The 27,636-nt window shown below is 42.2% G+C and overlaps 2 protein-coding genes across 11 annotated transcripts in view; both read left to right on the forward strand.

Annotated features, from left to right (window-relative positions):
* Window positions 1-17,338, forward strand: part of RNF170 (ring finger protein 170) — a 30,121-nt gene extending 12,783 nt beyond the window's left edge. For 6 of the 9 annotated variants that reach the window (XM_082608450.1, XM_082608445.1, XM_082608447.1 and 3 more), the window contains 5 exons: window positions 1,680-1,758; window positions 3,403-3,511; window positions 7,275-7,348; window positions 10,604-10,714; window positions 14,499-17,338. In XM_082608450.1, coding sequence (XP_082464576.1) covers window positions 1,680-1,758; window positions 3,403-3,511; window positions 7,275-7,348; window positions 10,604-10,714; window positions 14,499-14,768 — 643 coding nt within the window. In that variant the 3' untranslated portion in view covers window positions 14,769-17,338. The remainder of the gene's footprint in view (window positions 1-1,679; window positions 1,759-3,402; window positions 3,512-7,274; window positions 7,349-10,603; window positions 10,715-14,498) is intronic. The other 3 variants (XM_082608451.1, XM_082608449.1, XM_082608453.1) reach the window with 1 other exon arrangement.
* Window positions 17,339-21,377: 4,039 nt separating this feature from the next.
* THAP1 (THAP domain containing 1) lies at window positions 21,378-26,368 on the forward strand. 2 transcript variants are annotated; one of them, XM_082608718.1, is made up of 3 exons: window positions 21,378-21,717; window positions 25,101-25,296; window positions 25,838-26,368. In XM_082608718.1, the coding sequence occupies exons 1-3, from the start codon at window positions 21,647-21,649 to the stop codon at window positions 26,210-26,212; spliced, it is 642 nt and encodes a 213-aa protein (XP_082464844.1). In that variant the 5' UTR covers window positions 21,378-21,646; the 3' UTR covers window positions 26,213-26,368. The 2 variants fall into 2 exon arrangements, with proteins under 2 accessions (XP_082464844.1, XP_082464845.1); XM_082608719.1 differs by lacking the exon at window positions 21,378-21,717 and adding an exon at window positions 23,608-23,951.
* Window positions 26,369-27,636: the final 1,268 nt, after the last annotated feature.

Genomic DNA, 27,636 nt, shown 5'->3' on the forward strand with positions numbered 1-27,636 from the left:
AGGGTGGGGCAAGGAAATTATTAGCAAAAGAAAAGTAAGGATTATTTCAGGCCTAGACTTCTTCTTCTGGGGGAAGGAAATGGCAGGGGTCTTATCATGCAGGCTACCTCCTTGGTACTGACCAGGAAACCCCAGATTGACCAATTCAGATCCCGTTCCTGGGGAATGTGGGAGCTGCAGTTGGGCCAGGTGTGAAGTCTCGGTTTGGTGTCATAGGCTTTAGTACAGGTGATGCTATTTGAGGCCTGAGGTTTTCTCTATAACAGTATGTTCCTGATCTTCTAATCTAGCTTTCAATCTATCTTGATTAGATTTCTAGATTTTTGGTTCTGTACTCAAAGCTGCCAGTCACAATTAGCTACCTGAGCTACAGGCCATGTTTAGCATCTTGGGCTGTTTGTTTTTGTTCTTTGGCTATACTTTGACTTTTCTAATATTCTACTATCAGATTTAAGAATTTTATATCTTCTCTTTTATGGAAAGAGACCAAAAGAAAGACCTTCCAGTCACATGGTTTACATCAATCCTCTGAAAACCATGACTGTTTTTTTCCAATGAAAAGGGAATGGTTTTTCATTGTCAAAGAGCTGAGAATTTCCAGTTAGCTGGGTGTTTCCTGGTGTGTAAATAGGCTGGTTCCTGGGCTGTTCCTTGAAAGATTGTTTTTCCCATAGAGTAGCTTTCTTTCACTGATTCATTTATTCAGTCATAAGAACGTAACATTTTAAAATAAATAATCCACCAAAATTTAAGGTGTTTAAACAGAATTCAAGTAGTTTCATTTATGTTGAGCTTCTGATTAGATATTTGACTTTAAATTGTTTTTATGTCGTCTCTGAACTAATGGTTATATTTTTTCAGCTTTCTTTTCTAAAATTTAAATTTTTTTACTAAAAATTAAATAACCCTGGGATGGATTTCTTTAATTTTCCTTATCCCATTAGAATATTGATTTAGAATTCTTATTGCTGTGCTATATTGGTTCAGCTAGAGAGTAAAGGCTCTTCTATAGATTAACACCGACACTGAGTAGACTTAAAATATTGCTGTTAGAGATTTAGGTTTAGAAAAAACTGCTATAGCCAAATGACACTAAACTGGTTCAGATGTAAATCTTCACCCCTGACCCTACCAACCTAACCACTGCTTCTAGTTTTCAGTCCTCACTTCACTCATCCTATCCTTTTATATGGACCTCTAACTTCCTGCCTTTGATTCTTCATTTTAATTGTTAATGTTAAGATATTAGTGGTATCATAGGTTTGGGCTTTTCTACATTATACATTTTAGGTTTTGTTTTTCTCTGTCCCTCTCACCTCATAGGTGAAAAGTTGGGAGAAGGACCTAATTAGATATGGAAAAGTGTTCAAATACATAATAATACAAGAAATCTTACAAAAGAAATAAACGTGTTATATTATATGTAAGCCTGAAATTACATTCAATCCCCAAGGTACTAGGCCTCTGGATTTCATCATTTGCCAGTTAAACCTGAAATGAGCCGATAATCAGTGATCTCAGAGTAGCCTGGAATGTTCAGTCCTACAGTTGGAGTACAGTTGTAGGCCATCATTTACATTTCTTATGTTGCTAGTAGTGTGGGTCAAAACTTAGAACCATAAGGAAAATGGATTCATCTAACAATATTTTATATTAAAACCATATTATACTTTATTCAGCAGAAATGCACATCAAAACATTCACCCAGAAAACCAAGAGCTAGTACGGGTGCTTCGGGAACAACTTCAAACAGAACAGGTACTGTTGTGATATAAGTCTGTGCATGTGTATGAGGAGTAGATGTTATCACTCCCCTTGCATAAGAAATTACGATGATATATCAATAAATTCCTTTTTGGAAGCATGTGCTGCTTTCCTGCTTGGAGTTACCTTTTATTATTCTATTGATTGTACATTTTCAGATTAAGCAAATGACTAGTCTTAATCTAATTAAGATGTTGCCATGAATTTAGTTTTAACTTGCTTTAAAAGACAACAGTTTTCCCATTATTTACTTGTGAGGAAATAATTACCGTCTAATTGGCTTTAATGAAATGTAGTGGAAAAACTACTCTTTCTAAAATATATTCCCGGGCTTCCCTGGTGGCGCAGTGGTGAAGAACCCGCCTGCCAACGCAGGGGACACGGGTTCGAGCCCCGGTCCAGGAGCATCCCACATGCCGCGGAGCAACTAAGCCCGTGTGCCACAACTACTGAGCCTGCGCTCTAGAGCCCGCGAGCCACAACTACTGAAGCCCGCACACCTAGAGCCCGTGCTCCGCAACAAGAGAAGCCACCACAATGAGAAGCCCATGCACCGCAACGAAGCGTAGCCCCCACTCGCAGCAACTAAAGAAAGCCCACGTGCGGCAACAGAGACCCAATGCAGCCAAAAATAAATAAATAAAATTTTAAAAATAAATAAATAAAATATATTCCCCTAAGACCTTCAAAGAAGTGACTCTAAGGGATGGCTGTTTTCCTTTTCTTTTTCCTCGGTGATCAAAGTTGTTAAAACTACTTAAGCAAAGAAGAAAACTGTTCTCCTGTGCCTCTTCTTTGCTTTTCACCATATGGATCCCTAAGAACCAGAAACGGAATATATTTTATGAAAGCTGGATTAAGTAGGATATTGTATACCTTCATGCTGAGATACCTAATATCAAAAAAAAAATTGTCTACCCACCAGTCAAATTTTAATTCCAAAGAGGGTTTTTATGATTTATCCATTCACCAAATATTTATTGAACATCTACCATACGCCAGACATTGTTCTGGGCATTGAGAATTCATTTGTGAACTAAACAGACAAGAATTCTTGCTTCATAGAACTTAAATTCACTTATGCAAAAATAGTTTAAGCGTATTAGTGGTACTGTGTTCCAGAGCTCTTGTTATCAATAATTCATGCTGGCCTGGTGTTTTATAATTTACAAAGTGATTTCACATACAACTATCTCATTTAATCTTCAAACATGTAACGACTATCAGGAATGTATGAATGAAACATGTTAAAAATAGAAGAAAGCTAACACCTGGGGAGTAGTTTGACATTTCTTGTTGTTCAGCTAACGAATGCATTAGCTCAGCCTGTGTTACCCAGAATAACTTACTCTTTCTAATAGAGTAACTCCTGAGTTAATCGGCTTTTTATCTTTAGATATATGTTTTTATCTTTATCTTTAGACTGTGTTCAGGAAGGAAGGTAGAGACCATGCAGTTTAGGCAGAACAACACTGGAGCCTCATAAGTTTATCAAACTTGTAAGACCTTAACTAGTGCCCATCTAAAATTTGAGGATTACACAGTCCTGACTGTATCGTTAAGTATACTTTAGCATGAAGGTGAATTTTGAAAAGCCTGTGTGTGTTGTGTCTCAATATGCACTTGTTTTCTCACCAGGATGCACCTGCTGCTGCCCGACAGCAGTTCTACACTGACATGTACTGTCCGATTTGTTTACATCAAGCTTCCCTCCCTGTTGAAACAAACTGTGGACATCTCTTTTGTGGTAAGCAAACAATGCTGTTCTTGGTAAAAGTAACTATTTAGACCAAGACCCGTGTGTGTGCACAAGCTGGATTCCTAATTTTCTCTGTGTCACGTTTTCTATTTTGTGAGTGGGGCAGATTGCTTCTGAGATCCTGCTCCTGTTGTCAGCCACTTTTATTTAGTGTCTGTAGGTTCAAAGCTTTAAAAGACTAGTTATTCAGCCCCCCAATAAACAGAAATGTGTGTCTTTGAATAGTAAGTTAAGGGTATCTGTACCATGCGGGAGTCACTGAATTCCTCATTTTCATCGCTTTTTGGTGGTTTCATTTATTACTCCTCCTTCCCAAGGCAGGAGGGTTCTTCTCCCAAGGGCCTTGCCCAAGACCTTCCCTGGGCGCTGCCACCCCTTTTCCACTCTGAGTCGGTGCAGAAGTTCTTACCTCTCTTCCTCCGGGACTTCCAGAGGCTTGGGAACCCTAGAACACAGAGGGACGAGAAGGGACGTTGATGTCGCACTAACTTAGTGTCAGGAAGGGGTGCTGTCCACCCCTGGCGTCTCCTGACCTTCCAGGAAGAGTCACAGAGAGCGATGGGACATACCGCGTAGCCACTGCTGGCTGTGGTCCCATGAGATTGGCAGGAGTCGGTTGTTATGGGCCTGCTGTGTGCTGGACGCAACATACTCCATCTCATCCCAGCTCACAGGTGAGGAACCCCGAGGCTCAGCAGTGCTAAGAAATTTTACAAAGGGCAGCCCAGCTGCAGACGGACAGAGCTAGGTTTTAAACCCGGCTCTGACTTCACAGCCTGTGCGCAGTTCTGTTGAGTCGGCCAGAAAGTTCATTCGGGGTTTCCCGTAAGATGTTACCAAAAACCCAAACGAATTTTTTGGCCAACCCAATACTGTGTGATCGGGGGTTTATACAACCACTCTCTCCTTAAGGTTTATCTCATCATTAGACCTATTTTTTATTGGTAGTATTTCTTTCCCTTCGAACAGCTGTATGCAAGATAGGGTGCTCATTGCTCGCAAACTGTACTGATTTAACATGTAGCGTACAGTGATTTGTACTTTGCTTTCTCCCCTTGGTATCTTTTGTCTAAGAGTCAGAATTCCAAGGTATACAGTGTTACTGCTCATGCTGTTGGGGGTGAAATAAAGTATCTGGAATCCATTCCATGCTATGCAGGGTTTTCTGTACCTTGTGCCCATTTAGTCAGTACTGACCAATCCCATCATTGCCTCATCCATTAATGTCAACCTCTTCCCTCAGGTTTGTGTCTAAGTAACTAACGAATTACAAAGCACTATTTCAGTGTCTATCCTTCATTATCTGTTGGAAGTGCTAGTGAGCAGCCGAATAATGACAGATCAGGTGTTGGGGTAGGGGATTAAATGGCCATCAGAGAAAGCAGATGCTCCCCCTCAAACCTCTAGCTGACGTTCCTTATCGACTGTGGACTCGCTCTGGGTATGGCTGTGCCTCGGCCATCCCCTAGCACAGCACCCGAGGCAGGGGTTGGGAATCAGTGAGGTCTGGCAGGCTGGGCGAAGTCTGTTTGCCAGCCCAGGCTTAGGTGATGCACTGTGTGGATAACCCGGTCAGTTGAAAGATGGCTGTGCTGTGCTCTTGGTTTTACCTCTGGATCTGGGGTAATAGGGTAGATTCCTTCCGATATCCTGCTCTTCTTGTCGGGACACTTTTATTTACTGTCTGTAGCTTCAAAGGTTAAAAAAAAAAAACTAGTTATTCAGCTTCTCAATAAATAGAAATGTGTTTCTTTGAACAGTAGTTCAAGGATACCGATACCATGTATATGAAGAGCATTTCAGCTTAGCTCCATGTGTGGAACTACAGTTCCTTTACAGCAAGTCAAGAGTAACAGCAGCAACAGACTTCACCTAACCTGCATCTGTAACCCACATTATTTTATTTAATTCCCCAGCAGTCTTATGAGGTCTTATTCTCATGTTACAAATAGACAGATCTAAAGAGATTGTGCCCTGGATTCAAGTCATTGAGTCATCTCTCCCGCCATCCTAGTTAAGGGAAAGCATCAGGCACATCACAGCAGTTGTGTATGAACTGAAGTGTTTGATTTGCTGGACCATAGTTTTCCAGTGCAGGCAAGTGGCCGCTACATAATTTGCAAACCAAGGACACCAATACTCCAATCTGTGGGAAAAAGTTATGGAATTAAATAAATTAACATATGTCAAAACACATTGGACTTTTGGGTGAAAAGGTAGTAGATAAATCTAAGGCATCATTACAGATGGTAATAATACTAACATATTTATGATCGGTTTTGCTTTCATATGGTTTCTGTATGAAATTAGACTGCTCAAAGTATTTAGTAAATATTATCTAGTTAACACAGCACCCTGAGAGCAGGAAAAGATATCAGATACAGATGGTTTAGCTTTTTAAACTTGTCTTTAAATCATCGAACCAGTTTTTCCCCACAGTCACTAACGGTCAGGTTGGGCAGCCTTGGCTTCAGCCAGTGGCCTGCTCACCAGTGTCCTCGTGTACTGTTAACTTCTGCCTCTGGGACTTGTCCCTGCCATCGCAAAACCCAGAACGTCCTCCCTCCTGTCTTCTGCCTATCTAATCTTACCACCCCTACAAAGTTGGGTTCAAATTCTGTACACCTTTTGTACTGAAATTTAATATTACACACTTCAAGATGTAACTACCTTCTGAGTCATCTAAGTATGTTACCTTGGTCTCCTCAGTTTGATTGAAGGAGCCAGGAAGCAGTTAGTTCAGATTCATGGTGGAACCTGGATGACCCGGGAAATGGGGGCCTGCAGAGAAGAAACTGAATGGGCTCCTTAAACATCAGCCAGTATTTAAAAATACTCCTTCTTCATTTGTTACTGGTCTGAACTTCAGTGCCTATACACTTAGTGCACCTACCACCACTTTTTTTTTTTTTTTTGCGGTACGCGGGCCTCTCACTGTTGTGGTCCCTCCCGTTGTGGAGCACAGGCTCCGGACGCACAGGCTCAGCAGCCATGGCTCACGGGGCCAGCCGCTCCGCAGCATGTGGGATCCTCCCAGACCGGGGCACAAACCCGTGTCCCCTGCATCGGCAGGCAGACTCCCAACCACTGCACCACCAGGGAAGCCCCCTACCACCACTTTTTAAGGTCTGTAAATCCTCTCTCTAGGCCGTGTTTACCTGTTTCACTGCTCATCAATGCCTTCAAGAAGAAAAATCAAATCCATCCAGTACAAAAGTTGATTCAGTTACTTAACTGGACTATGAACTTTGGTAGGGCAGGAAGCGTGAAATCTTTGTATCCTTTGGCTCCTCTGCGTATACTACCTAATTACTATTATTGACACTTAAGTGACATGGTTTTCTAAACTTTTAAAAAAATGGAAGTTGTGTTTCTGTAACATATATCAAATTTGGAGCAGAAAATTTATAGTTTGATTTGTTGGTTGTCATATGTACAGTAATGTTCAATTACTGTTTTATTTACTCACATAGGAAATGCAGTATTTTCTATTAAGCCTCATAGCATTGAAGCAGTTAATGCATGCTTGCTTTTGATTGTAAAAATGCTTGTATCTTAACTGGTAGTTTAAATTAAAATATTTTTCAGTGGCTGGGAATTGTTATTAGATTTGAATTTGCCTTAAGAGTTGGTTGGATAAAGTAAAAAACATTTTTAAATAGGTGATGCTGTTAAAATATTTCAAATATATGAAACTTCCCCAGGATATGTGGACTTAAAAACATCAATATTAATGTTTTCTTCCCATTAGGTACCTGCATTGTGGCGTACTGGCGATACGGTTCATGGCTTGGGGCAATCAGTTGTCCAATCTGTAGACAAACGGTAATGTTTGTGTCCAGAAAACATCATTTATACTAGCTCATTTTGTAAATTTTTATAGTTTCTGTATCTGACTCTTGAATTATTTTTATGTTTTTAGCATAACTTCATTTATCCCAAGCTTCTCTGATGTTTCTCCATTATTTTTTTTTAATGTCTTTAAGACACCTCAAAAAAAAAGGGAATTCCCTTTGATATCCCTTCAGTCATAGTGAAAAACAGCTGGTACATGAACCCTTCCCCAAATCCTAATAAGTCTTTGTTGTAACACCAGCAAGGGAAAAACTGAACTGGCCATCAGGCTTAAGCAAATATGCCCTGCATAGACTTCTTCTGAAAAAAATAGTTTTTCAGTTGTACATTCTTTTTAACCTGCCCATCTGTGGTGAGGGTCCAGACAGCTTTAAGTGACGAACAATGCCTTTGAAAAATGTCTCTTGTGGAGCCGTGGCCACATCGCATCACCCAGAGCAGATTAGCCTGTTACATCAGTACAGATCTGCCTCCGAGGGACGCAGTGAGGTTTTACGCACGTGTGTCGGAGACTGAAGTATCAGTACGCTACCAAACGGCTCAATTTCTTCGACAAACCAGAGAAACAAAATTTTGTTTCATTTGAAAAATCTGAGAAACTGATATTTGTAGTTTTTAAGTTAATAAATATAGCCAAATGGGATGTTCTATTCACTTTTCAGAATTTCCTTTATATTTATATTATTCTTTTCATTTAAAATATATGCCTGATAATGACTCATGATCAGGTACACAGACAGCCTCTCCTTGGGAAGTCTTCCAGTGCAAACAGACGTCCCGACCGAGATGGAGAGCTTCCAAGTCAGGATGCTGAATTGAGTGCACGCATTTACTTTTGCTCCCTCTGGCAACCCCACCGAAACAGGAAAGGCGTAAACCCACAGGGACCACAAAGTAGAATAAGATTAGAGAAGGCACAACAGTTGTTCAGAAATTCTTTGTAAAATATAACAGACGTACAGAAAAGCACACAAAATAAAGAGGTACAGCTCGCTGACTTGTCACAAAGCAACACCTGAGTAGCCACCACTCAGGTGAAGAAACAGAAACTGGCCACAGCCCCAGAAGCCTCCTCGGGACCCCTTCCAAATCTCCCCCACTTCCTTCCTCCCTCTCCTAGAGGTAGCTACTATTTGACTGTTACGATAAGCATTTCCTTGATTTTCTTTACAGTTTTATTACCTTAGCATGCTCCTCTAAGATTACTGTTCAGTTTTGCCTAATTTGGGGACTGTATATAAATAAAACCATATGGTGTGCACTGTTAAATACATACACACATACACAGAAATGCACACACGTGTGTGTACCTTTCAGCCATTGTTCTAGCTTATCCACTTCCCCCATTGCTGCCTTTTTTGGTTGGAGAGAGGAAGGGTCAAGGCTTTCTCTTCTTTCCTTCTTGCTTCTATCGATACATCCCCAGATTCTGCCTCTTTCACACTTTTTACCACATGGTTAGGAGGAAGATCATTTTTTTGTACCCCCTCTCCGGCTGATTTGATGTGTGACACAAGGCAGTTGGCCCTGAAGCTTATTTGCCAGTGCCACCTCTCATCTTTAGCTCTCTGCCAGCAACACGGAGAACAGGCCGAAGGTCTTGCCCTAAAGAATTAGTTCCACCACCTGCCCCTCTTTCTGGCACGACCTGTGGCTTTCCATAAGGCATATGCGCATTAGCAGGTGGTATCCTTTGGACCACACGTAAATTGGCTAGAGGCGAGAAAGGTGGAGATAAACCTGTGGGTTCCCTAACTGCAGTGCGTTCCCACTGCAGTTCATCTACCTGCCCCACCGCCTGCTTCACTGGGAACAGTGCAGGCTGCTGTCTGTGGCTGGAACATGGTCACCACATCTCCCCTGGGCACGCACACTGACACGCCAGCCATCCTACCACGCCCCTAGGGTGAGTGCAAGTGTCAAGCTTTCTGGACACCCCAGACAGAGGAAGTCCTTCCTCTCCAGCATCACTATAACGCCTACCCCAGTGCCTATGACGGGCTGTTGAACACGTCTCCCTCCCCTTCTGTGCTGGGGATTGTGATCACCAAGGCGCAAGGCCACGTTGTCCTTTTTCTGTACGTCTAGCACTTAGCGCGGTGCCTGGCCCGTGTACGTGGTCAGTTAATATTTAGTGAAAGAATTCATCTTTATTAACAAATTTGTGAAGAGATGGCTGTACCTGCTGCTCTTAGGCACTCCTGTGTTTGGCTGTTTGGGAAGCACCTGAGCAGCGGGGTCCTGGTTTTACAGCTGAGCTGAGGGTCAAAACAACAGTGAGATGATTTAAACCCAAATCTATCACGGCTCCTTCCCATATTTATCTCTTTGTACAGTGGCCATTTCTATAGGAGGTGTTATATTTTAAAATATACTTGTTTTTCGAGGTACTGTCATCTTCAGATTACCCGAGTGTAGTCCAGGAACATTTGTGTATCCTCCTTAGCTCTGCCTTGGAGGAATCAGGGTTAAATGTATTATGTTATATAACAGTACCAAGAATTACCTTTTTTTTTTTTTTTTTTTTTGCGGTATGCGGGCCTCTCACTGGCGTGGCCTCTCCCGTTGCGGAGCACAGGCTCCGGACGTGCAGGCTCAGCAGCCACGGCTCACGGGCCCAGCCGCTCCACGGCACGTGGGATCCTCCCGGACCGGGGCACGAACCCCCGTCCCCTGCATCGGCAGGCAGACTCTGAACCACTGCGCCACCAGGGAAGTCCAAGAATTACCTTTTTGGTTGTAGTAGAGATGGGTGCTTGAGAGCTGGTTCCTGCAATAACTTCATCTCTGTGTCATGCTGGTAGCATTCAAAGATAATTCAGATACCAGAGAGGATAAAGAATCATGATTTTAATCAAAAAAGAAAGCCCCAGTTTTCCTCTCTCAAAGTGATATGTCACTTTGCTCCTGAATATTTTCTCATCATTCTTATATCCTCAAATGTCTGTTAGCCCAAACAGAGAACTACTAACTTGATCCCTGGTGTGGATTGAAAAGTACTTAAACCAGTGCCCATTTTATTTTACAGGAGTTCAAATAACATTTTGAATGGATTTTATTATAAGGAAATAGTAGCTTACTTTTCTCCCCTGTGTTGCCTTTGTTAAAAGAAATGAGCGAAATCTAAATTCAGAAGCTTTTCTCATTCTATTGAATAATAACACAAAATGAAAAAATATTAATGCTCAGAAAGGTGTAACAATTCTTTTTTCTGTAAATCTACAGGTAACTTTACTGCTAACAGTATTTGGTGAAAATGACCAGTCTCAGGATGCTGTATCATTGCATCAAGATATTAATGATTATAACCGGAGATTCTCAGGGCAGCCCAGATCTGTAAGTAATGTTGTAGCGGGTGCAAAGTTAGAGTGTGATGATACTTCTCTTTTGTAAAGTGAGATTTACCAACAAATAGTCAATGCGAAAAATCTGTGTGTGTTACGTAAAGTCTACTTTTCATTGTTGCTGTCATTCACTGAGTTACAGCTTTCCCAAGGACTACAGTTTTCTATCTTTTAAAAAATGGCATTATAAAACTCTTTATGAAAGTGATACCAGCAAAAAAAAGCAATAGAAAAAAACTGGAGGGAAAGGTAAAATTATTGACTCCTACGTGATTCTACAATAGGGTTTGTCTTACGGGAAACTTACAACTGAGAACTTCTGGAGGGAGATTTACCATCGTGTTTTACTCTATTTTACCCTCTGGCCCCATTTGGATTTGTTCCCTTAAGTAACCCTAAGTGTTGGGGCTTTTGTATGTCAGGTATTCAAAAGCATTCTATTTTTAAAGAGCACATTAATTCTACAGTTGCCCCTCCTCCCCAAAAAGGCATTTGATAGATTAAAAACCCACACTTTACTGACTCATCCCAGTTTTCTCACAATTTAACAAAGAATTCTAGAAGCGTATGACTAAATATGTACTTGAAAACCCAGAACACACTCGGTACAAATTCGTACTGGAAGCCCAGACTGTGCTCCACGCTCTAGGCTCTGACGTCCACTTGCTCAGCGTACCTCCCACTGGCGCGTTCCTGGCGTCTCGGACATGAGGTGTAACGTGCACAACCCTGACCCGACCCCTCCTGACCTCAGCGTTACTCAGCTCAGTGCTGACGTCCTCTTCTCCCTCGTTCCCCTTCTCTGATCTGTAAAGAAGTCCTAACGTGTCTCTTCTCTCTCTTTCTGGGCATGCTGTCATTTCTGCCTCATAACAAGTCCTGTGTCTGTAGCCGTCAGACTAGGCCAGGCCACCACCATCTCTTGCTTAGGACAACTGCAGTGACCTCTTCACCCAGACCTTTTCCTCTGCACAGCAGCCCGAGTCATATTTTGAAAACATAAGTAAGACCACGACGCTCTTGTGTTTTGAAACTTCTGAATTTCTGGAATAATGTCCCCACTCCTGGCTGTGGCTTTCAAGGCCCTGCATGGCCTGGTCCCCCCTCCCCTCCCTCGGGATGCGGCTCTCAGAACACACTCCAGGCCTCCCCACCTTCGAGCCTCCCCACCTTCGTGCCTCACTCGTGCCATTTCCTCTGCTCGGAATGCTTGTCCCGCTGCTCGCCTCCGGGCTGACTTCCTCATCCTTCAGGTCGGCCCTAGTATATCTTCCTCGGAGAGGCTGTCCCCGATCAACCAGGGCACTCTCTGTCATTGCCCTCTGACCTTGTTCATTACCGTTCTCTCGGGAGACGGAAAGCTCCATGAGGGTGAGGACCGTGTATATTTAGTCACTACTGTGGTCTCAGTGTCTGGAGTCCAGTAGGCCTTAATGTTTGTAGAATTTATGGTTATCCTTAAGATAGAAATGATACTCCTCCTCCCAGCCAAGAATATAAGCTGTTAAAATGCTTCTGTATTACACAACTGCGTAGACTTGTGCTCCCTTGTACATGCTGTTCCTCATTCTGGGACGTCAGGTACATTTAAAGGCATACAGTTTCACCTGCTGTGGATGGTGAGAGGCAAAACTTTTAGTGACAAGAAAAGCTTGACCTGGTCCCTGTTGCCCTCCATGGTTCTCTGGGAGCCTCTTCTGCTGTTTCTGATCTGGCAGTTTTCTTATGTATCCTCCAGGGGCATCTTAGGACAATTCTTTGAAGATCAGTGTTTCAAATGCAAGAACTACCACTGAACTTAAAAAAATCATTTTAAGGTGTTCATTCGTATTTTAAAGTGTGAAGCATACCATTGCTCAGTTATTTTGTGTGCGTCAGATATATACTTAATGAATAAGAAAGCTTGGTATGTGATGAAATTACACTATAATAAAGACATTTAGCTCTCACTTTGATATTCTACCCCCGAGTTAGAGTCAGATTGTGATTAGTACACAAACATTTCTTAATAACCCGTTCCATATTTCTTGTCTAATCACTACAGATTTTGTATAAACAACACCATATGAGAACTGAACAAAATAGCCCTGATAAAGGACAGAACAGTATTCAAAAGACATACTGGCTGGTCATTAGAATATTTTAAGTAATTTACCATAGACCTTGTGAAAAGCTGTATAGCTGTTTTGCTTTAAGTATTAGTTTCTTCCACAGAGAACAGAAAATCAGCATGAGGAGTGATTCTAAAAAGACCATTTTTGTTCTTTTGTGATCAGTTTTCCAAAAGGAGTTACAAGATTTTCTTTGTCTGGTGGGGTTTTTAAAACCGTTTTCTCATCGCTTGCTCAGTTCTTCCCATTTTCATCTCCATCTCCCTCTCAACTTATTCAGCATTTGTTGGACAAAATACGTACTTAGACTTGGATTTGTGATATTTATACAGATTGTTAAAAACAGCTGAACTGTGGGCACTGGAATGACTACAGGAAATGATCTACTTCCTCTGGCCAGTTTCTCTTGCATCCCCCAACCCCTGAGAAGTAAGACCTCAAAGAAGTTAGGTTGAGGAGTTGTCATGGTGCCTCATGACTATACGCGGAGTTATGGTCATGCAGTCAGCTAAGAGCTATGCAGAGGAAGTGAGAAGTTTCCAGTCAGAGAAGAAACTGACTTGCTCAAGGTCATACAAATAGATACTGGTACTGTCTTTTTTTAAAAAAAACAACTTTATTTAGATGTAATTTACACGCCATATAGTACCCATTTAAAGTACACAATTCAGTGGGTTTTAGTATATTTACAAAGTAAATATAATCTAATTATAAGTCTGTATATATTCAGAAACCATAATCATTTCCGGAAAGGGTAGGGCCTGGCATTCCAAAAATCTTTGTGGCAATTAATAATTCACTTAGGGCTTCCCTGGTGGCGCAGTGGTTGAGAGTCCGCCTGCCGATGCAGGGGACACGGGTTCGTGCCCCGGTCCAGGAGGATCCCACATGCCGCGGAGCGGCTGGGCCCGTGAGCCATGGCCGCTGAGCCTGCGCGTCCAGAGCCTGTGCTCCGCAACGGGAGGGGCCACAGCAGTGAGAGGTCCGCGTACCACAAAAAAAAAAAAAAAAATTCACTTAAACTCAAGCTAAGCAGAATAAACATCCTAAGAAGGAAATCAGTTTCATTGCTATTCTTAGATGGTCAAAGCCATCAAAGTTGATGTGTCTGTATATACTTATATATTCTATATATGTATATACTTATATATTATCTGGCAATTTATCAAGGTCTTTTATAACAATGTCTCTTCTAGTTCTTAACAGTCCTTGTGGCACATCCTCAATTAGTTGTTGACTTATCTCTAGTAGGTTAAACAACTTTCCCCAAGGTCACTTGGCTAATAAGTGGTCTGTCCAACTTTAAAGCTGAGACTTGAGCTCAAGCCTCAGCCTAGTTCAGTACACTGGGTTCTTTGTAGGTTTATTTTACTAACTCAAATTAGAAATAACTTGAGTTTTGTATTACTATATCCTGTGCTTCAAATTTGTTGATATTTTAGTTACTTTGCAGTTATCTGCAATAAGACCTATTTTATAAGAACCTAGTCATCAAAGAACTATTTTCAAATAAAATGTGTAACGAGAAAATATGGTGTTCAGTGAATACGTGAAACTCCTTCATTCATGTTAACTGAGTTTGTCTGCATGTTGTAAGAAAATGATATTATTTTTAAGTCTAACACACTAGATACCAAATCACCGTATTTGTTCTTCCCCCACCAGATTATGGAAAGAATTATGGACCTACCCACTTTACTGAGGCATGCATTCAGGGAGGTGTTTTCAGTCGGAGGCCTTTTCTGGATGTTCCGTATCAGGATAATACTTTGTTTAATGGGGGCTTTTTTCTATCTCATATCGCCTCTAGATTTTGTGCCTGAAGCCCTGTTTGGAATTCTAGGCTTTCTCGATGATTTCTTTGTCGTCTTTTTGTTGCTCATCTATATCTCTATTATGTACCGAGAAGTAGTAACACAGAGACTCAACAGATGAGAGAATGAGTGCCCTAAAATATTTGAGCCAATGTGTAAAATCAAACAAAAGGACCATGACAGTTTAAAGCCTTTGAATATTATCTTACAAGTTTAAAACCACCGTATGACGAACATTTGATTGTCATTTGGCAAATGCCTAGCAATATATGACTGGAATTTTTACATGTTGCAGGTTCCAATAGTAAGGTTAGAATTATATAGTGATTTACAACTGTATCTTCATTCTGTGTTGTCTATCAAGTTGTGGGAAAAATATGGAATTATATAAAATGGGATGCTTCTATATCTTCTCCCCCACCAAGCTATTCAGGTTAACTGGATGTATAGTAAGGTGTTGTCAAAGGTACAGTTTATCCAATTCCTCCTTCTCGGTGAGTACCTACGTGATAATATATTGCTGTGAGACTCACCTAAGTATTTTGGTTACAATAAAATATTGTACACTATTGGGGAAAAGTCAGTGTTTCTTTGAGTAGCTAGGTTTTGTTCATTTGGAGCAGTTCTGCTTTTCCATTCTGATATAATTCTTTGCTACCAGCTGAAGGGGAAAGAAGAAACTTGAACTTTGTTAATTTGATTTCATATTCTGGTTTACAGAACACTTTCTTAAGCGATAGGAGAATTAACAAGTTGTGAGACACTGGACTCCAGGCAGCACGCTTGATATTCTCAGTTATGGCATTTCAGTAAGAGTTTGGTCCTCTTATAGGAACAGTATATAAAAGTTACTTGTAAAGGGAGCTTTTGTTTCAGGAACCTGGGTGATGCTGCAGACACACGGCAGTTGGGTACGTTCCTGAGGAAGCTGGTTCTCCGTAGCTGTGAACATCAAAGCCCTGAGGAGGGCACTAGGAACACCATTTAAATCTGACAAGAGAAATTACTGGTGAGCTATAGCAACAGAATGTACAGATTTGGTTTGTTTTCTCTTGTCAGAACACTTTTGTAATACTGTCCCTAGATGACAGAATATAGCCCAGATTCATCAGGCCTTGTGCAGAATGAGATGACTCAGCAGGAACGTTATCTTGGTTTTTGGATGACTACAGCCTAAGCACTTAACGCTCTCTTATGCAGTTTTCTGTTTGAGAAGAATCAAAACCACAAGTATTACGAAATCTTAACTCCCTCAGCTGGCACTGCCCTTGAGTGACCTGGACAGCAGGGTAGTCACTGATCCCCAGGGCTCAGGCAGTGTCAGCTCTGTGCCTGGCAGCCTCTGCTAGTCCTCCGGTCCACTCATGTATCAGTGAGCCTCACTGTCACAGTCTTCCAGGTGAATCAGAGGCCATCAACTGATGAGATGCTGAATGATACATCAGCAGTGTCTTGTAATTTGGGCCTAAGACAAAGCTGCTGCTTGTCACAGAGAAAAACAAAATCCTTAAGTATAGCACGTTGTAATTAAAGCAATTTCTTGCATACTGTTCATTTAATCCTCAAGAGAGTTAGGTGAAGAAGGCAGGGCATTACCTTCCTTTTCATAGATGAAATCCCTGACGTAGATGAAAGGGTTTTTTTTTTGTCTGAAGCCATGCACAGATAAGTGACCGAACTGGTATTAGACTCCTAGGACTCCTACATGGGGAGAAACTGGGATCCTTTGGAAGACTTTTGGAACATACTGGGTGGAGTAGGACAGCTTGGGTTCTCCTAAGAGCAAAGGTCTAGAAAGATTACATATCAAGACTCCACGAATCCTGATTCACCATGTCCAAATCAAAGTTCTTATAGGGTGGCACACTTCACAGGAAACTGTTTCAGCTGCAATCACTAACTTGAGAAGCTAATGAGTAGGAGTTCGTTACACCACCATTTACCAGTCTCGAAACGCATTGCCTACCAATTACAAATTTGGTGTGGGGCTATGGCAAAGGCATTTTTGAAAGGATTTAATTTTCTGTGCATGTGTTCTGCTTCAAGTGTCACACTTAGTTACAATACTTTTATTGTAATATTTGGAATTCCTTCTAAGACTTCCCTGGTAGAGGCGTATTGTACCAACTTCTGTAACATACAAAAACACTGTATGAAGTCTTACTAAGTTGAAAAGGGAATATGCTGTCTTCTCAGAATTTTAGACCTGTTTATTATGTCATCTTTATTGATCAGTGATAATAAATGTAGAAGGGGTCCGAGAGTATTTAAAGCAAGTAGAGTCAATCAGTGTTTTAAATTTTTAAACATCATAGTAATACTTCTGTGATTCAGAGTTAGAGCATATAAATCAAAGCAACAGTTTGGATTCTTGTAAACAACAATATTGTAACTTTCAAAAAACAGATGGTCCAGCCCCAGGGGCAGATGATAACTCGGGCAGCTCTGTGGGGAGGGAGACGGAGGAAACAGCTGTTCTAACCATCCACTAGAACAGTGGTTCCAGCTACTACAGTTCTCAGCACTGAGAGTAACACGGGAAGAAAGGACTGTGCTGGTCCCTGTGGCTGTGTGGATGCCTACCTCACAGAGCTGTTTCAGAGGACTGACAGTTTGGTTCAAACCTTGTGATTTAAGAGTTTGTCAAGCAGTGACTCTTTTGAATAAATGCAACATATCTAAAATTAAAAAGTAGCTGTTATTGTCTGGTTTCTTTGACACTGTCTGCTTTAAAATTCGGAACTCCTGAAATAGCATTCAATACAATGGTTGCAATGGCTTTCTTTTTCACCTCATCACGTTTCTAATTAATTTTAAAATATAAAACGTAGAAATGTTTTTGAGAAAAATTATTTAATGTGGGCAATCTATATTAATTCTGGACAATAAGGGTGAGATGGGAATCAGTACCCTTGCACCCTGATTCCCCACCCTTATTTCTTTTGAGTGTGTATTTTACTGAAACTGTATAGTTGATAAGTGAAATGTTCTTTTCTGAGTCTGAGGGATAGGAAAAGGGCACTCAGGTTTTAAGGCCCTAAGACTTAAAGAGTCTCCCAAGACCAGGTTAGTAGGCTTTAAGGGCTGCTGACAGGAGGCGATCCTGTCACAGAGATAAAGACAATCGTTGAGCTTTTGCTGTTCAGTCAGAACCAGACCATCTTCACGGCATCAGTATTTGTTTGAAGCATCGAGTTCCTGACTGCAAGCAAATCTCAGGTGTTATCAGTCACTGTCCCCTTCACCCACTGCCTCCTCTGACTTGTCCCATGTCCAGAACGGGGCATGAGGGGTGTACACACCCGTTAGACAACACTGAGCATGTCTGAGCACTGTCCTTTTTCTTCCAGACTAGTGGCCTTTTAAGGGGAATGTAGTATGTGACATAGGAGAGGGCTAAGGGCTAAATAAAGATGTTTTAAACTTCACTATAACAGTTTAGATTTTAATTAATTTTAAAACACAAAATTTAAAAATAACTACTTAAAAATATCTAATAATTCAGATCAAAACACTCACCCTGCTAATCGGTCTTAGAGAAAACCTACAGTTAACATCTACATGGAAATTAATCTTTGTTTCACAAATCCTAGAATGTTAACAGCTGTAAGAGACCTTAGAAACTGACTAGTTTTTGTGTTTTCTCTGTGAAAATCTGATAAAACCTATGGATAGCTCCCCCAGAAAAATGCATATATACACATATGTATAGTTTTGATTCATTTTCAGGGGATTCAAAGAGCTGACCATTCATGGATTCTAAATTAGGAATTCCTCAGTCCTACAGCCTAACCCTACAGATGAAGATAATGAGGCCCAGAGAGAATGAATGTGAGGGTATTTTAAAATAAAAACTGTTTATAGAAAAAGCAGCATAGTTGGATAGAAACTAAAATCTAAACTGTTAGAGATCAGTGAGTTTAAGGCATCTTTAGGCCTTAGCCTTCTCCAACATCAAAACAAGTGGTGTATTTTTCTTCAGTTTATCAAGCAAGAACACAAAGTGTACCCTTCTAGAAAAACTGAGACAAAACCTACCCTTTTAAGGTCAAGGGTTAAATTTTCCTTTTTCCCTAAAAAGTGTTCTATTAGTAAATGAATTAGCTCCCGGCCTCTTAAGACTCTGAAGAACATCAAACTTCTAACTATGCTTCAGTTCATCTGTATTTATTCCCTTTCCCTTAAATGGTCACATAAAGCTACGCATATATTCACTTTCAATATTTACTGAAGTGGTCAGATGAAGAGATCATAAGAGCATATAAACATCTCTCATTCTCCAAAAAAAAAAATGGCAGTTTTGCCTATCTTGTGTGGCCCTTGTTTGCTTAATAAGCTATTTTATTAAAGTAGAACAAATACCATACATCTTATAAAGGTCAGATGATGAATTATCATAAAGTGAACACACTGTTTAACCATCACTTTGGTCAAAAGATGCATTTACCACCAACCCATAGGCCCCCCTTCACTGCCTCTCTCCCCAAAAGTAGCCTCTTCTGACTTTAGTTTTACCTACTTTTGTGTTTTTACTCTACAAAAAAACAGAATCATATAGTGTATTTCTTTTGTGTCTGACTTCTTCAACATTATGTTTGTTAAGAATCATCCAGGTTATGGGACTGCTTTATTTTAATTGCTGTATAGTATTCCACTGTATGACTGTACCACAACTTACTTGAGTAACTATTAATGGACATTTGGGTTGCTTCCATCAACATTTTTAAAAAGCAGACAATCATCTTTGAAAAGTAAAAATGCTTCCTTGAAGTCACCCCTTGATAAGTAAGGAACAGGTATTTCAGCCTTAGGAAATGTTAAGAAATGAGCAAAGGAGAAGCCAATGATGGGTGCAGGTTAGTTTAGAGGTAGTGAAAATTATTTTTCTATTAAGCAAATAAATTGATTTGCAGACCACACTGAAAATTTAGTTCGGGGGACTGTTTTTTACAAAGAAAAATACAACCTTCAGTTCAGTAATATATATGTATTTTAATTACATTCAATTCACCTTACCAGTAAATTTACCATTTTGAAGTAAGGAAACACTAGAATAATAGTCAACAAATAATAAAAATGTTTATTTCATTTCCAAGTTACGGATAGCTAGAAGACAGAAGGGGAGGGGAGAACAGAACTTGGCTGAGGGAAATCCAACCAAACGACTGAAATGACCGGATCACAAGCCTCAAAAGGGCACCGTGGACTGGCTGGGGAGCTTCCACGCTTCTTTAGTAGCCTGCATTCCCAACCTCAGAACTATTTATACTTTCTTTCACGTCTGACATTCCTCAGTCCTACAGCCCCAAAGCTTCCGGAATCACTCCCACCCCTCCAAGGCCTCTATCCTGTTGGGGGACATAGTTCTTTTTAAAAAAAAAATTTTTTTTAAGGTCATCAGCATCTCAGTAAAAGGCACCACCGTCCATCTATCTTAAGTGCTCCAGCCAGAAACTCACGCTCAAATCACCCCGGTAGCTTGATCCTTTTCCTCCTCATTCTCATTTCCATCCATCAGCGAGCCCTGGTGCTTCTGACCCTTACACCGTCTCAGTCCAAAGCTGCCAACCTCTTGCTCGCCTGAAACAGCCCCTTAGTTGGTCGGCTCACTTTCGCTGTTGCCCTTTACTGATAAACTCTTCCTTTAACAGCCAGAATGACCTTTTCAAGATGTTTAAATGACTGAGCGGCTTCCCACTGCGCTAACATCCAGACCAACAACTTGCTGCTCTTCAGCCTCACTTCATGCCCTCCTTCCCCGGCTCATGGGCTCGACCACACAGCCTCCATTCAGCTCCCAGAAAAGACACAACTCCTTCCTGCCTCAGGGTCGTAGCACACACTCCTTGGGCCAGGAACGCTCTCCCCAGCCTGCCCACCTTCCTTCTTTACACCGCTACATGTTTTTCCCTTCCTCTGGTTCTCAGATTCAACGGCCCCCTTCTCAGACAGTAGGCAGTGACCTCTCCTCCGCCCTCATTCACCCTTCCAGCGTTCTAACGTATTCGGGCATCTTCGCACAGTGCGATTCTCTTTATATTGTTTATTGTCCGCCTTCCCCTCAGTAGAACATAAGCGCTATGAAGACGGGGGCTATACTAGTCTTGCTCACTTCATCACGAGCCACGAGATTACCGGCACCCACGGAAGAGGCAAAACCTCCCTCCGACTGAAAGGCGCGTCAGCTGTTGGCGATTCCCGACGCAGCACCTGGGGACGCCTAACTGAGATCGCTACAGCAGCCAACAGCCTCGGCCCGTCGGCTGCGTTCGGGCGTCCGCCTTCGCTGCTAGGCGCCGGGGCCTGGGCTCCTGAGAGCCTCGCGATACCTGAGAGGCAGGTAAGGCGATGGAGGCCAGCGGGCTGGGAGAGGAGGAGTCCACCTAGTTCTAGGAATCACCCCATTTGTGGCCGCGCTTTCAGAGAAACGAGCGCAACTGCCCAACGTCCTCAGATTTACACCTGCCCTGCTTTAGCCCAGCGGACCCAACGGACCGTCTAGCTCTCCACCCTACACCGTCCGGGATAATCCAGCGAAGCACCGTGGGGGCGGAACCGGCCCTGGGCTTCCGCCCACTCCCCCTTCCCTCCCCCCAGGCAGTTCCTTCTTCCTTCCGGAAGCTCGGAGGCCCCGCCCACTTGCGCAACGCCGAGCCCGCCGCGCGACACGCCGGGCCTCAGCCAATGGCCTGCGTCCCAGGGAACGTTACCTCTGACCTCAGGGCTAATCAGAGACAGTAGGACGAACTCCTCGCGAGAGGTGAGGTTGAAGCTGCCTCCGCCATTTTGGAGATGGGAGACGGGCGATGGCTGTGGTCCTTCTGCTAATGCAAACAACAAAACGAGCACATGAATCACTCCGAATGAGGCTCTCATCACTCTAACTGCTGACCAAAGCTACAGAAGCAGCGAGGGTGTCAAAGCCGAGCGCGGCCACATCGATAGCAGCCTTAACTGCCTGCTGGGGCGGCAGAAGTTAAGTAACTGAGGACCGGAAGGATGGTGCAGTCCTGTTCCGCCTACGGCTGCAAGAACCGATACGACAAGGATAAGCCCGTTTCTTTCCACAAGTAAGTACTCTGCACGCCTCGTGGGCCCGGCCCTTAGTGGGGCCGGGGGCGCGCGGCCGTGCTCGGGGGCGGAGCCAGGCGCGTGTCCGCGCGAGACCTGTAAGAGGGGCGGGGAGAGGGGCGGAGCTAGGGGCGGGGCGCCATCGGGCGCTCCGGGCCTGGAGCGGTGGGCTCGTCCCCGGAGTAGCCGCCGGCGCCCAGCCCGGGTGGCGCGTGCTTGGCGCGCGCCGCCGCGCCGGCTTGTCCTCGCGCTTAGGTTCGCGCGCCGCTCGGGGTGGCAGGTACGGGGCCCACGGGCGATGCCTGGAGCCCCGGCGGTTCGTGAGGTCTCCAGACCCGGAGGCAGCTGGGTTTCATCACCCGGGTCAAGGAGTAGGCAGGTGGTAATGAGTCTTTAGAAGGGAGGCTGAAGCAGCAGCAGCGACGGAGAAGGCCCGCGTTTCCCTCCCTGCTGGAGGGGGCGTGGGGCGGTCCAGCGTCGCAGCCGTTAGGACTGACTTAGCCAGGCGTCCGGGAGGATGTTTTGGACCCAGTTTCTATGATCCCACGCTCAAGGACCAGTGAGTTTCCCAGAAAGGTTCAGATACTGCCAAGATGAAGAGCTGTGTTTCGCGCACAGCGGCACCGTGGGCAGTAGCAGGGTATCGTGCGTGGGGAAGAGCAGCCTCGGAGGGAACGCGGCCCACCGCCCTCGGGGCTGCTTCATCCGGGAGGTGCCGCAGCCGGAGTCCTAGGAGGGACGGTTTTCTCTTGAGAAGAAAACCGCAGAACGGAATGATAGTGATTGATCGTCCGATGTCTGCACGGTGCCGTTTTCATTCTGCCAAATTCAGTGTTCACAGGTTTTACTACGTTAAGAAAATGTGGCCGTAACTTACGACTGTAAGTGGATAATAGCTAAAGAAATGAGAGTTAATGGTAAATCATACAAATTATTTATAGCTAAGTAATTACAAAAGCAAAAGCAAATATTCAGTTTGGGGGTGGGGACCTTTTATCTTTAACAGGGAATGTGGGTGTATTTTATAGGTTTGATAGAATATGAGAGGAACAAAAATAAGAGTGTCTAGAGCAAAGAGAGAGCTTTTTTTCTTAAGATTTTAATTTAAAAAAAATTTTATTTTTGGCCGCGTTGGGGCTTTGTTGCCGCGCACGGGCTTTCTCTAGTTGCAGCGAGCGGGTGCTGCTCTTCGTTGCCATGCGTGGACTCCTCACTGCGGTGGCTTCTCTTGTTGCGGAGCCTGGCGCGGGGGCTCAGTAGTTGTGGCACACAGGCTCAGTAGTTGTGGCTCACGGGCTTAGTTGCTCCGCGGCATGTGGGATCTTCCCGGACCAGGGCTCGAACCTGTGTCCCCCTCATTGGCAGGCGGATTCTTCTTATCCACTGCGCCACCAAGCAAGTCCCTTTAAAGACATCTTGAGAGTGTTGATGTTTCCCCTTCCGAGAAGGGGATAGAACACTGAACACTTCCAGGATTCGGTTCAGTATGTCCTAATATTACCTCTTGATTTATTAGAATTTCTGAAGGCTGATGAGTTGACCTCCAGGACTTCCAAAGTGAAGGAGCAGGTCTGGAGATGGTGATGTGATCAAAGGCATTCAGTTCCCACCTCCCCATGTCTAATGATATGGCAGAGGGACTCTAAACATAGGGAAGACCCTTCATTGGCACTGCAGACTGGTTAAGGATGACATTCACACATCAGAAATACTGAGTTTCTGCTGGCTGTTAAATAGTCGATTTAATCGAAAGAGGGGGCTAACCTGCCTCTAAGCCCTTATCTAAAAGAATAGTTTGGGGAAGTAAATGGGAAAGATCTTGACCTCAGAAAGAACCTGCACTGTAGTCCTTGAGTCTGGAGGCCCTGAGTGCTGAGTTTTACCAGTGATTGCTACCATGTTTGTACTTCTAGAGGCACTTCCAGCAGGAACATTCTAAGAGTCCTTTTCTCACTTTCTACCTGGTGGCAGTGGGAACAGCTATGCTGGGCAAAGAAAAGGGACTGCCCCGACGGTGGGTTAGAGCTTCCTGATCACAGCAGAGTCAGGCTCAGGCGTACCTCACTTGCAAGAGGAACTGTGCAACACAGATTCAAAACACCCTTTTTTGGCTTCTTTCCAATCCCCCCAGCTCACCAAATCCTTGACCTGGAAGAATAAAATCACAATAAGTTTAAGCTCTTCCTGGCTCCCTTTATCTGGGCCTAATGAACATATTTCTGTTGATTAAGAGGTAATTCGAAATGAATACTTTTCTTTATTTCTTTCTCACTATGATTTGACTAATTTGATTAATTCATATTTGTCAGACTGATTCTAAGAGAACCAAAAGCTTCTTTTTCTCAGTACATAGTTATAAATGTGCAATTTTGTTTTACAATACACAGAAAATCACTGGTGAAAAACTAATTAATACAGATTCACTCTATAGCATGTATTTTTACCTGAAACTTTTAGTGTCTTCAGTATAAAAGTTAAGCATTAAAAACTGAGATAAACAGATAGTGGACCTATACGATTTACCCTTGTGTATTTAGATGTGTGTGGAATCCCTGTATCTGTTAGTGAAGGTTATTTACGGTATCGCTGCACATGGGCCTCGACCCCAGCCTCCCATCACTTCACTCTGCCACCTGCGTGCATGTATCCACATGGCTACCTTTTAATAAGAATATTTTTATATAATGTAAATTCTTAATCAGCGTGGCCTGTTTAGATTGTATATGTCGTTGTATCTGACATTCTTATAACTGCTATGTTATCAATCAGATTCCTGTAAGAAATATTGCTTTTTAAGAAGAACAAAGATACCATGCTGGGAGGGGTGACTTATATTCCACGTTAGTGGTGGTCACTTTAGTTATAGGATTTTAAAAGAAGTACATTTTTAAAAAATTTATTTGATTCAAGTCTAGTTGATTTATAATGTTGTGTTAGTTTCTCCTGTACAGCAAAGTGATTCAGTTATGCATATGTATACATTCTTTTTCGTATTCTTTTCCATTATGGTTTATCTCAGGATATTGAATATAGTTTCCTGTGCTCTACAGTAGGACCTTCTTGTTTATCCATTCTCTATATAATAGTTCGCATCTGCTAATCCCAAACTCCCACTCCATACCTCCCCCTCTCCCACTCTTGGCAACCACAAGTCTGTTTTCTATGTCAAAACAAGCACATTCTCAACAAACTAAGGTAATAAGGACACAACTAAACACTGTCAAAAAAAAAAAAAAAAGATTCACAGGGCTGGTGTTTTAATCAAATTCCTCCTTGGTGTGTTAACACCGATGTAAGCCAGTTCTTTTCTAACCGGGAAAGTCTGGGTGTGCCTTTTTTTTTTTGAATAAGGTTGGAAAACTGAATTATGTCGTCTTCTTAGGTTTCCTCTTACTCGACCCAGTCTTTGTAAAAAATGGGAGGCAGCCGTCAGAAGGAAGAACTTTAAGCCCACCAAGTACAGCAGCATTTGCTCAGAACACTTTACTCCGGACTGCTTTAAGAGGGAGTGCAACAACAAGTTACTGAAAGAGGACGCTGTCCCCACAATATTTCTTTGTACTGAACCACATGACAAGGTAATAAGTGTCTTAAAACATTGGGTGGTTTTCTGTTTATAAAATTCATGTGTTCACTGTGGAAAATCCAGAGTAGCGTTAAGAAAATAAATGTTGCCTGGAAGCCATCACTTGTAAGTAACCACTGTTCACAGTGAGATACTTTTTAAAAATACAAAGTGCAGTTCATTAAAGTTAAATATCCTCACACTAAGAAATGCAATCTAGCTTCATAACTTACTTTGAGATCACTCTGTAGTCCTACTTACATGTTGATAAGTTTTGATTTTTCTTTGTCAGTGATAGTTCAGTTTCAAAGTATTTTTCCCCTCAGTTTTAAGTGCTTAGTATTTAATTAAATCTTAATAATCATTCTGTGTTTCTTGTATCCCATTTCTACTTCAGAAAGAAAAGTACAATTAAAACTTGAACTGTTTTCTCATTTTAGAATGTTTCTATACCGAGGAGACAGAAATGAGTCTAGTATTCTTAAACTCCACAGATGAGTTCTTGTGAACTGTTTCGTCATGAAACTGAAACGTGCTCTGCATCTTTGTTTTAGAAGGAAGATCTTCCAGAGCCCCAAGAACAGCTTCCCCGCCCTCCTTCAACACCCCCCGTTTCCCAGGTTGATGCTGCTATCGGGTTACTCATGCCTCCTCTTCAGACCCCTGATAACCTCTCCGTGTTCTGTGACCACAACTACACTGTGGAGGACACCATGCACCAGAGGAAGAGGATTCACCAGCTCGAACAGCAAGTAGAGAAGCTCAGAAAGAAGCTCAAGACGGCCCAGCAGCGGTGCAGAAGACAGGAGCGGCAGCTGGAGAAGCTAAAGGAGGTCGTGCACTTCCAGAAGGAGAAAGACGACGTCTCCGAGAGGGGTTATGTGATTCTACCAAATGACTATTTTGAAATAGTTGAAGTCCCAGCATGAAGAGTGAAGTTTGTGTTGGTGTGCAATGGGGCAATACCACCTACCCTCTTCTAGCCTGTAGAGGAGTTTCATTTGAAAACAATTACACTTGGTCACTTGTATAAAAACAATTCAGAATATTTTTTTAAAAGAATAAATTAGATATATACTGTAAAATTGTAAATGTTTTGTTTGTAATTTCAGGGTTTTTACATTTTAACAAAATATTTTAAAAGTTATAAACTAGCTTCATTGTAAGTTGGTTTCAAGATTGGGGATTTTTGTTTCTTAATTTGAGTATTTATAGAAATGATATGAAAATAAAAAGTAAAGAGAATGATAATAGTGCAGTAAGGATGATTTAAGTTTAAAGTTTAAAATTTTAAATGAACAGTTTATTGAGAGAACTTAATCACATTTTAAATCAGAAGCATGGAGTCACATTTTAAATCAGACGCATGGGACAATAACTTCTCAGAATATATATATTCTTATTCACATATTCTTATTTGTAAAGTCAGCAGATTCATTTATCTTTCTTAATCACTTATCAAAGATAAATTGGCAAGTCAATACTTAAAAAAAAAAGATTGGTTGTCTTTAGAGCAGAAAATGAGTCATTCCATACCTAATCAAAATGGTTAAAAGACTTTAGAGAATGGATTTTTAAAAAGTGGACCCTTCTTTTCCCCCCACTGTCTGGCATTATAGAATTAGAAGTGTGTCTCCACTGCAAGATACACTCTCCAGTAAGCAAAGTAGGCATTGCTATCAGTGAGGTAATGACCAATGACCAATGGGGGCTGATCCACGGCTTGCCTTTTTCTCTCACTGCCCCGAGCTAAGGGACATCCAGTCCCCAACTGTAGGTGTACCTGCATCCAGATCTCTGCCAGATGTGTTGTGTGGGTAGAGTTTGACTTGTTCCATAAGGTGAAAATCTTGCACTTGACTAATTGGTTTTGGTCAAGGCTTCACATAAAAAACGATTTCTTCACTTTTACCACAAGTTAGAAATGACATCCCATTTACCTTAAGGAGTGATTTGCATTCAAAAGCATCCTAATAGGTAATGTTTATTTTACTTAGTGCCGAGACTCAAATACTGAGGTTTCTGTTCAAACTGTGAGTTGTGTCCTGACTTTGTGAGAAAGTTTACGTATATTTGAAATGAAAACAGTTCTGAGTAAACAAGTACTGCTGTAGGAATTACCTACTGAGATTTAGAGTAACTGCTCCAACTGTAATTATTTAATATTTCAAAGTGCTGCACAGACCTTTGAAGGCTGTATTAAAGATACTCAGCGGTGATGTCCAAGAGTGTCTTTTGTAGACCTGATTTTCAGTGTAATTCACCGCCATGCCAGTACTTTGATTCATGGAGATTCGATTTTTTATGAACCAGTATTTCAAAAATAGAAAATTATGATTACTTGAAATTATAT

The sequence above is a fragment of the Mesoplodon mirus genome (genome assembly GCF_964341445.2).
Source record: "Mesoplodon mirus genome assembly, chromosome: 20".
In the NCBI taxonomy this organism is placed as follows: domain Eukaryota; kingdom Metazoa; phylum Chordata; class Mammalia; order Artiodactyla; family Ziphiidae; genus Mesoplodon; species Mesoplodon mirus.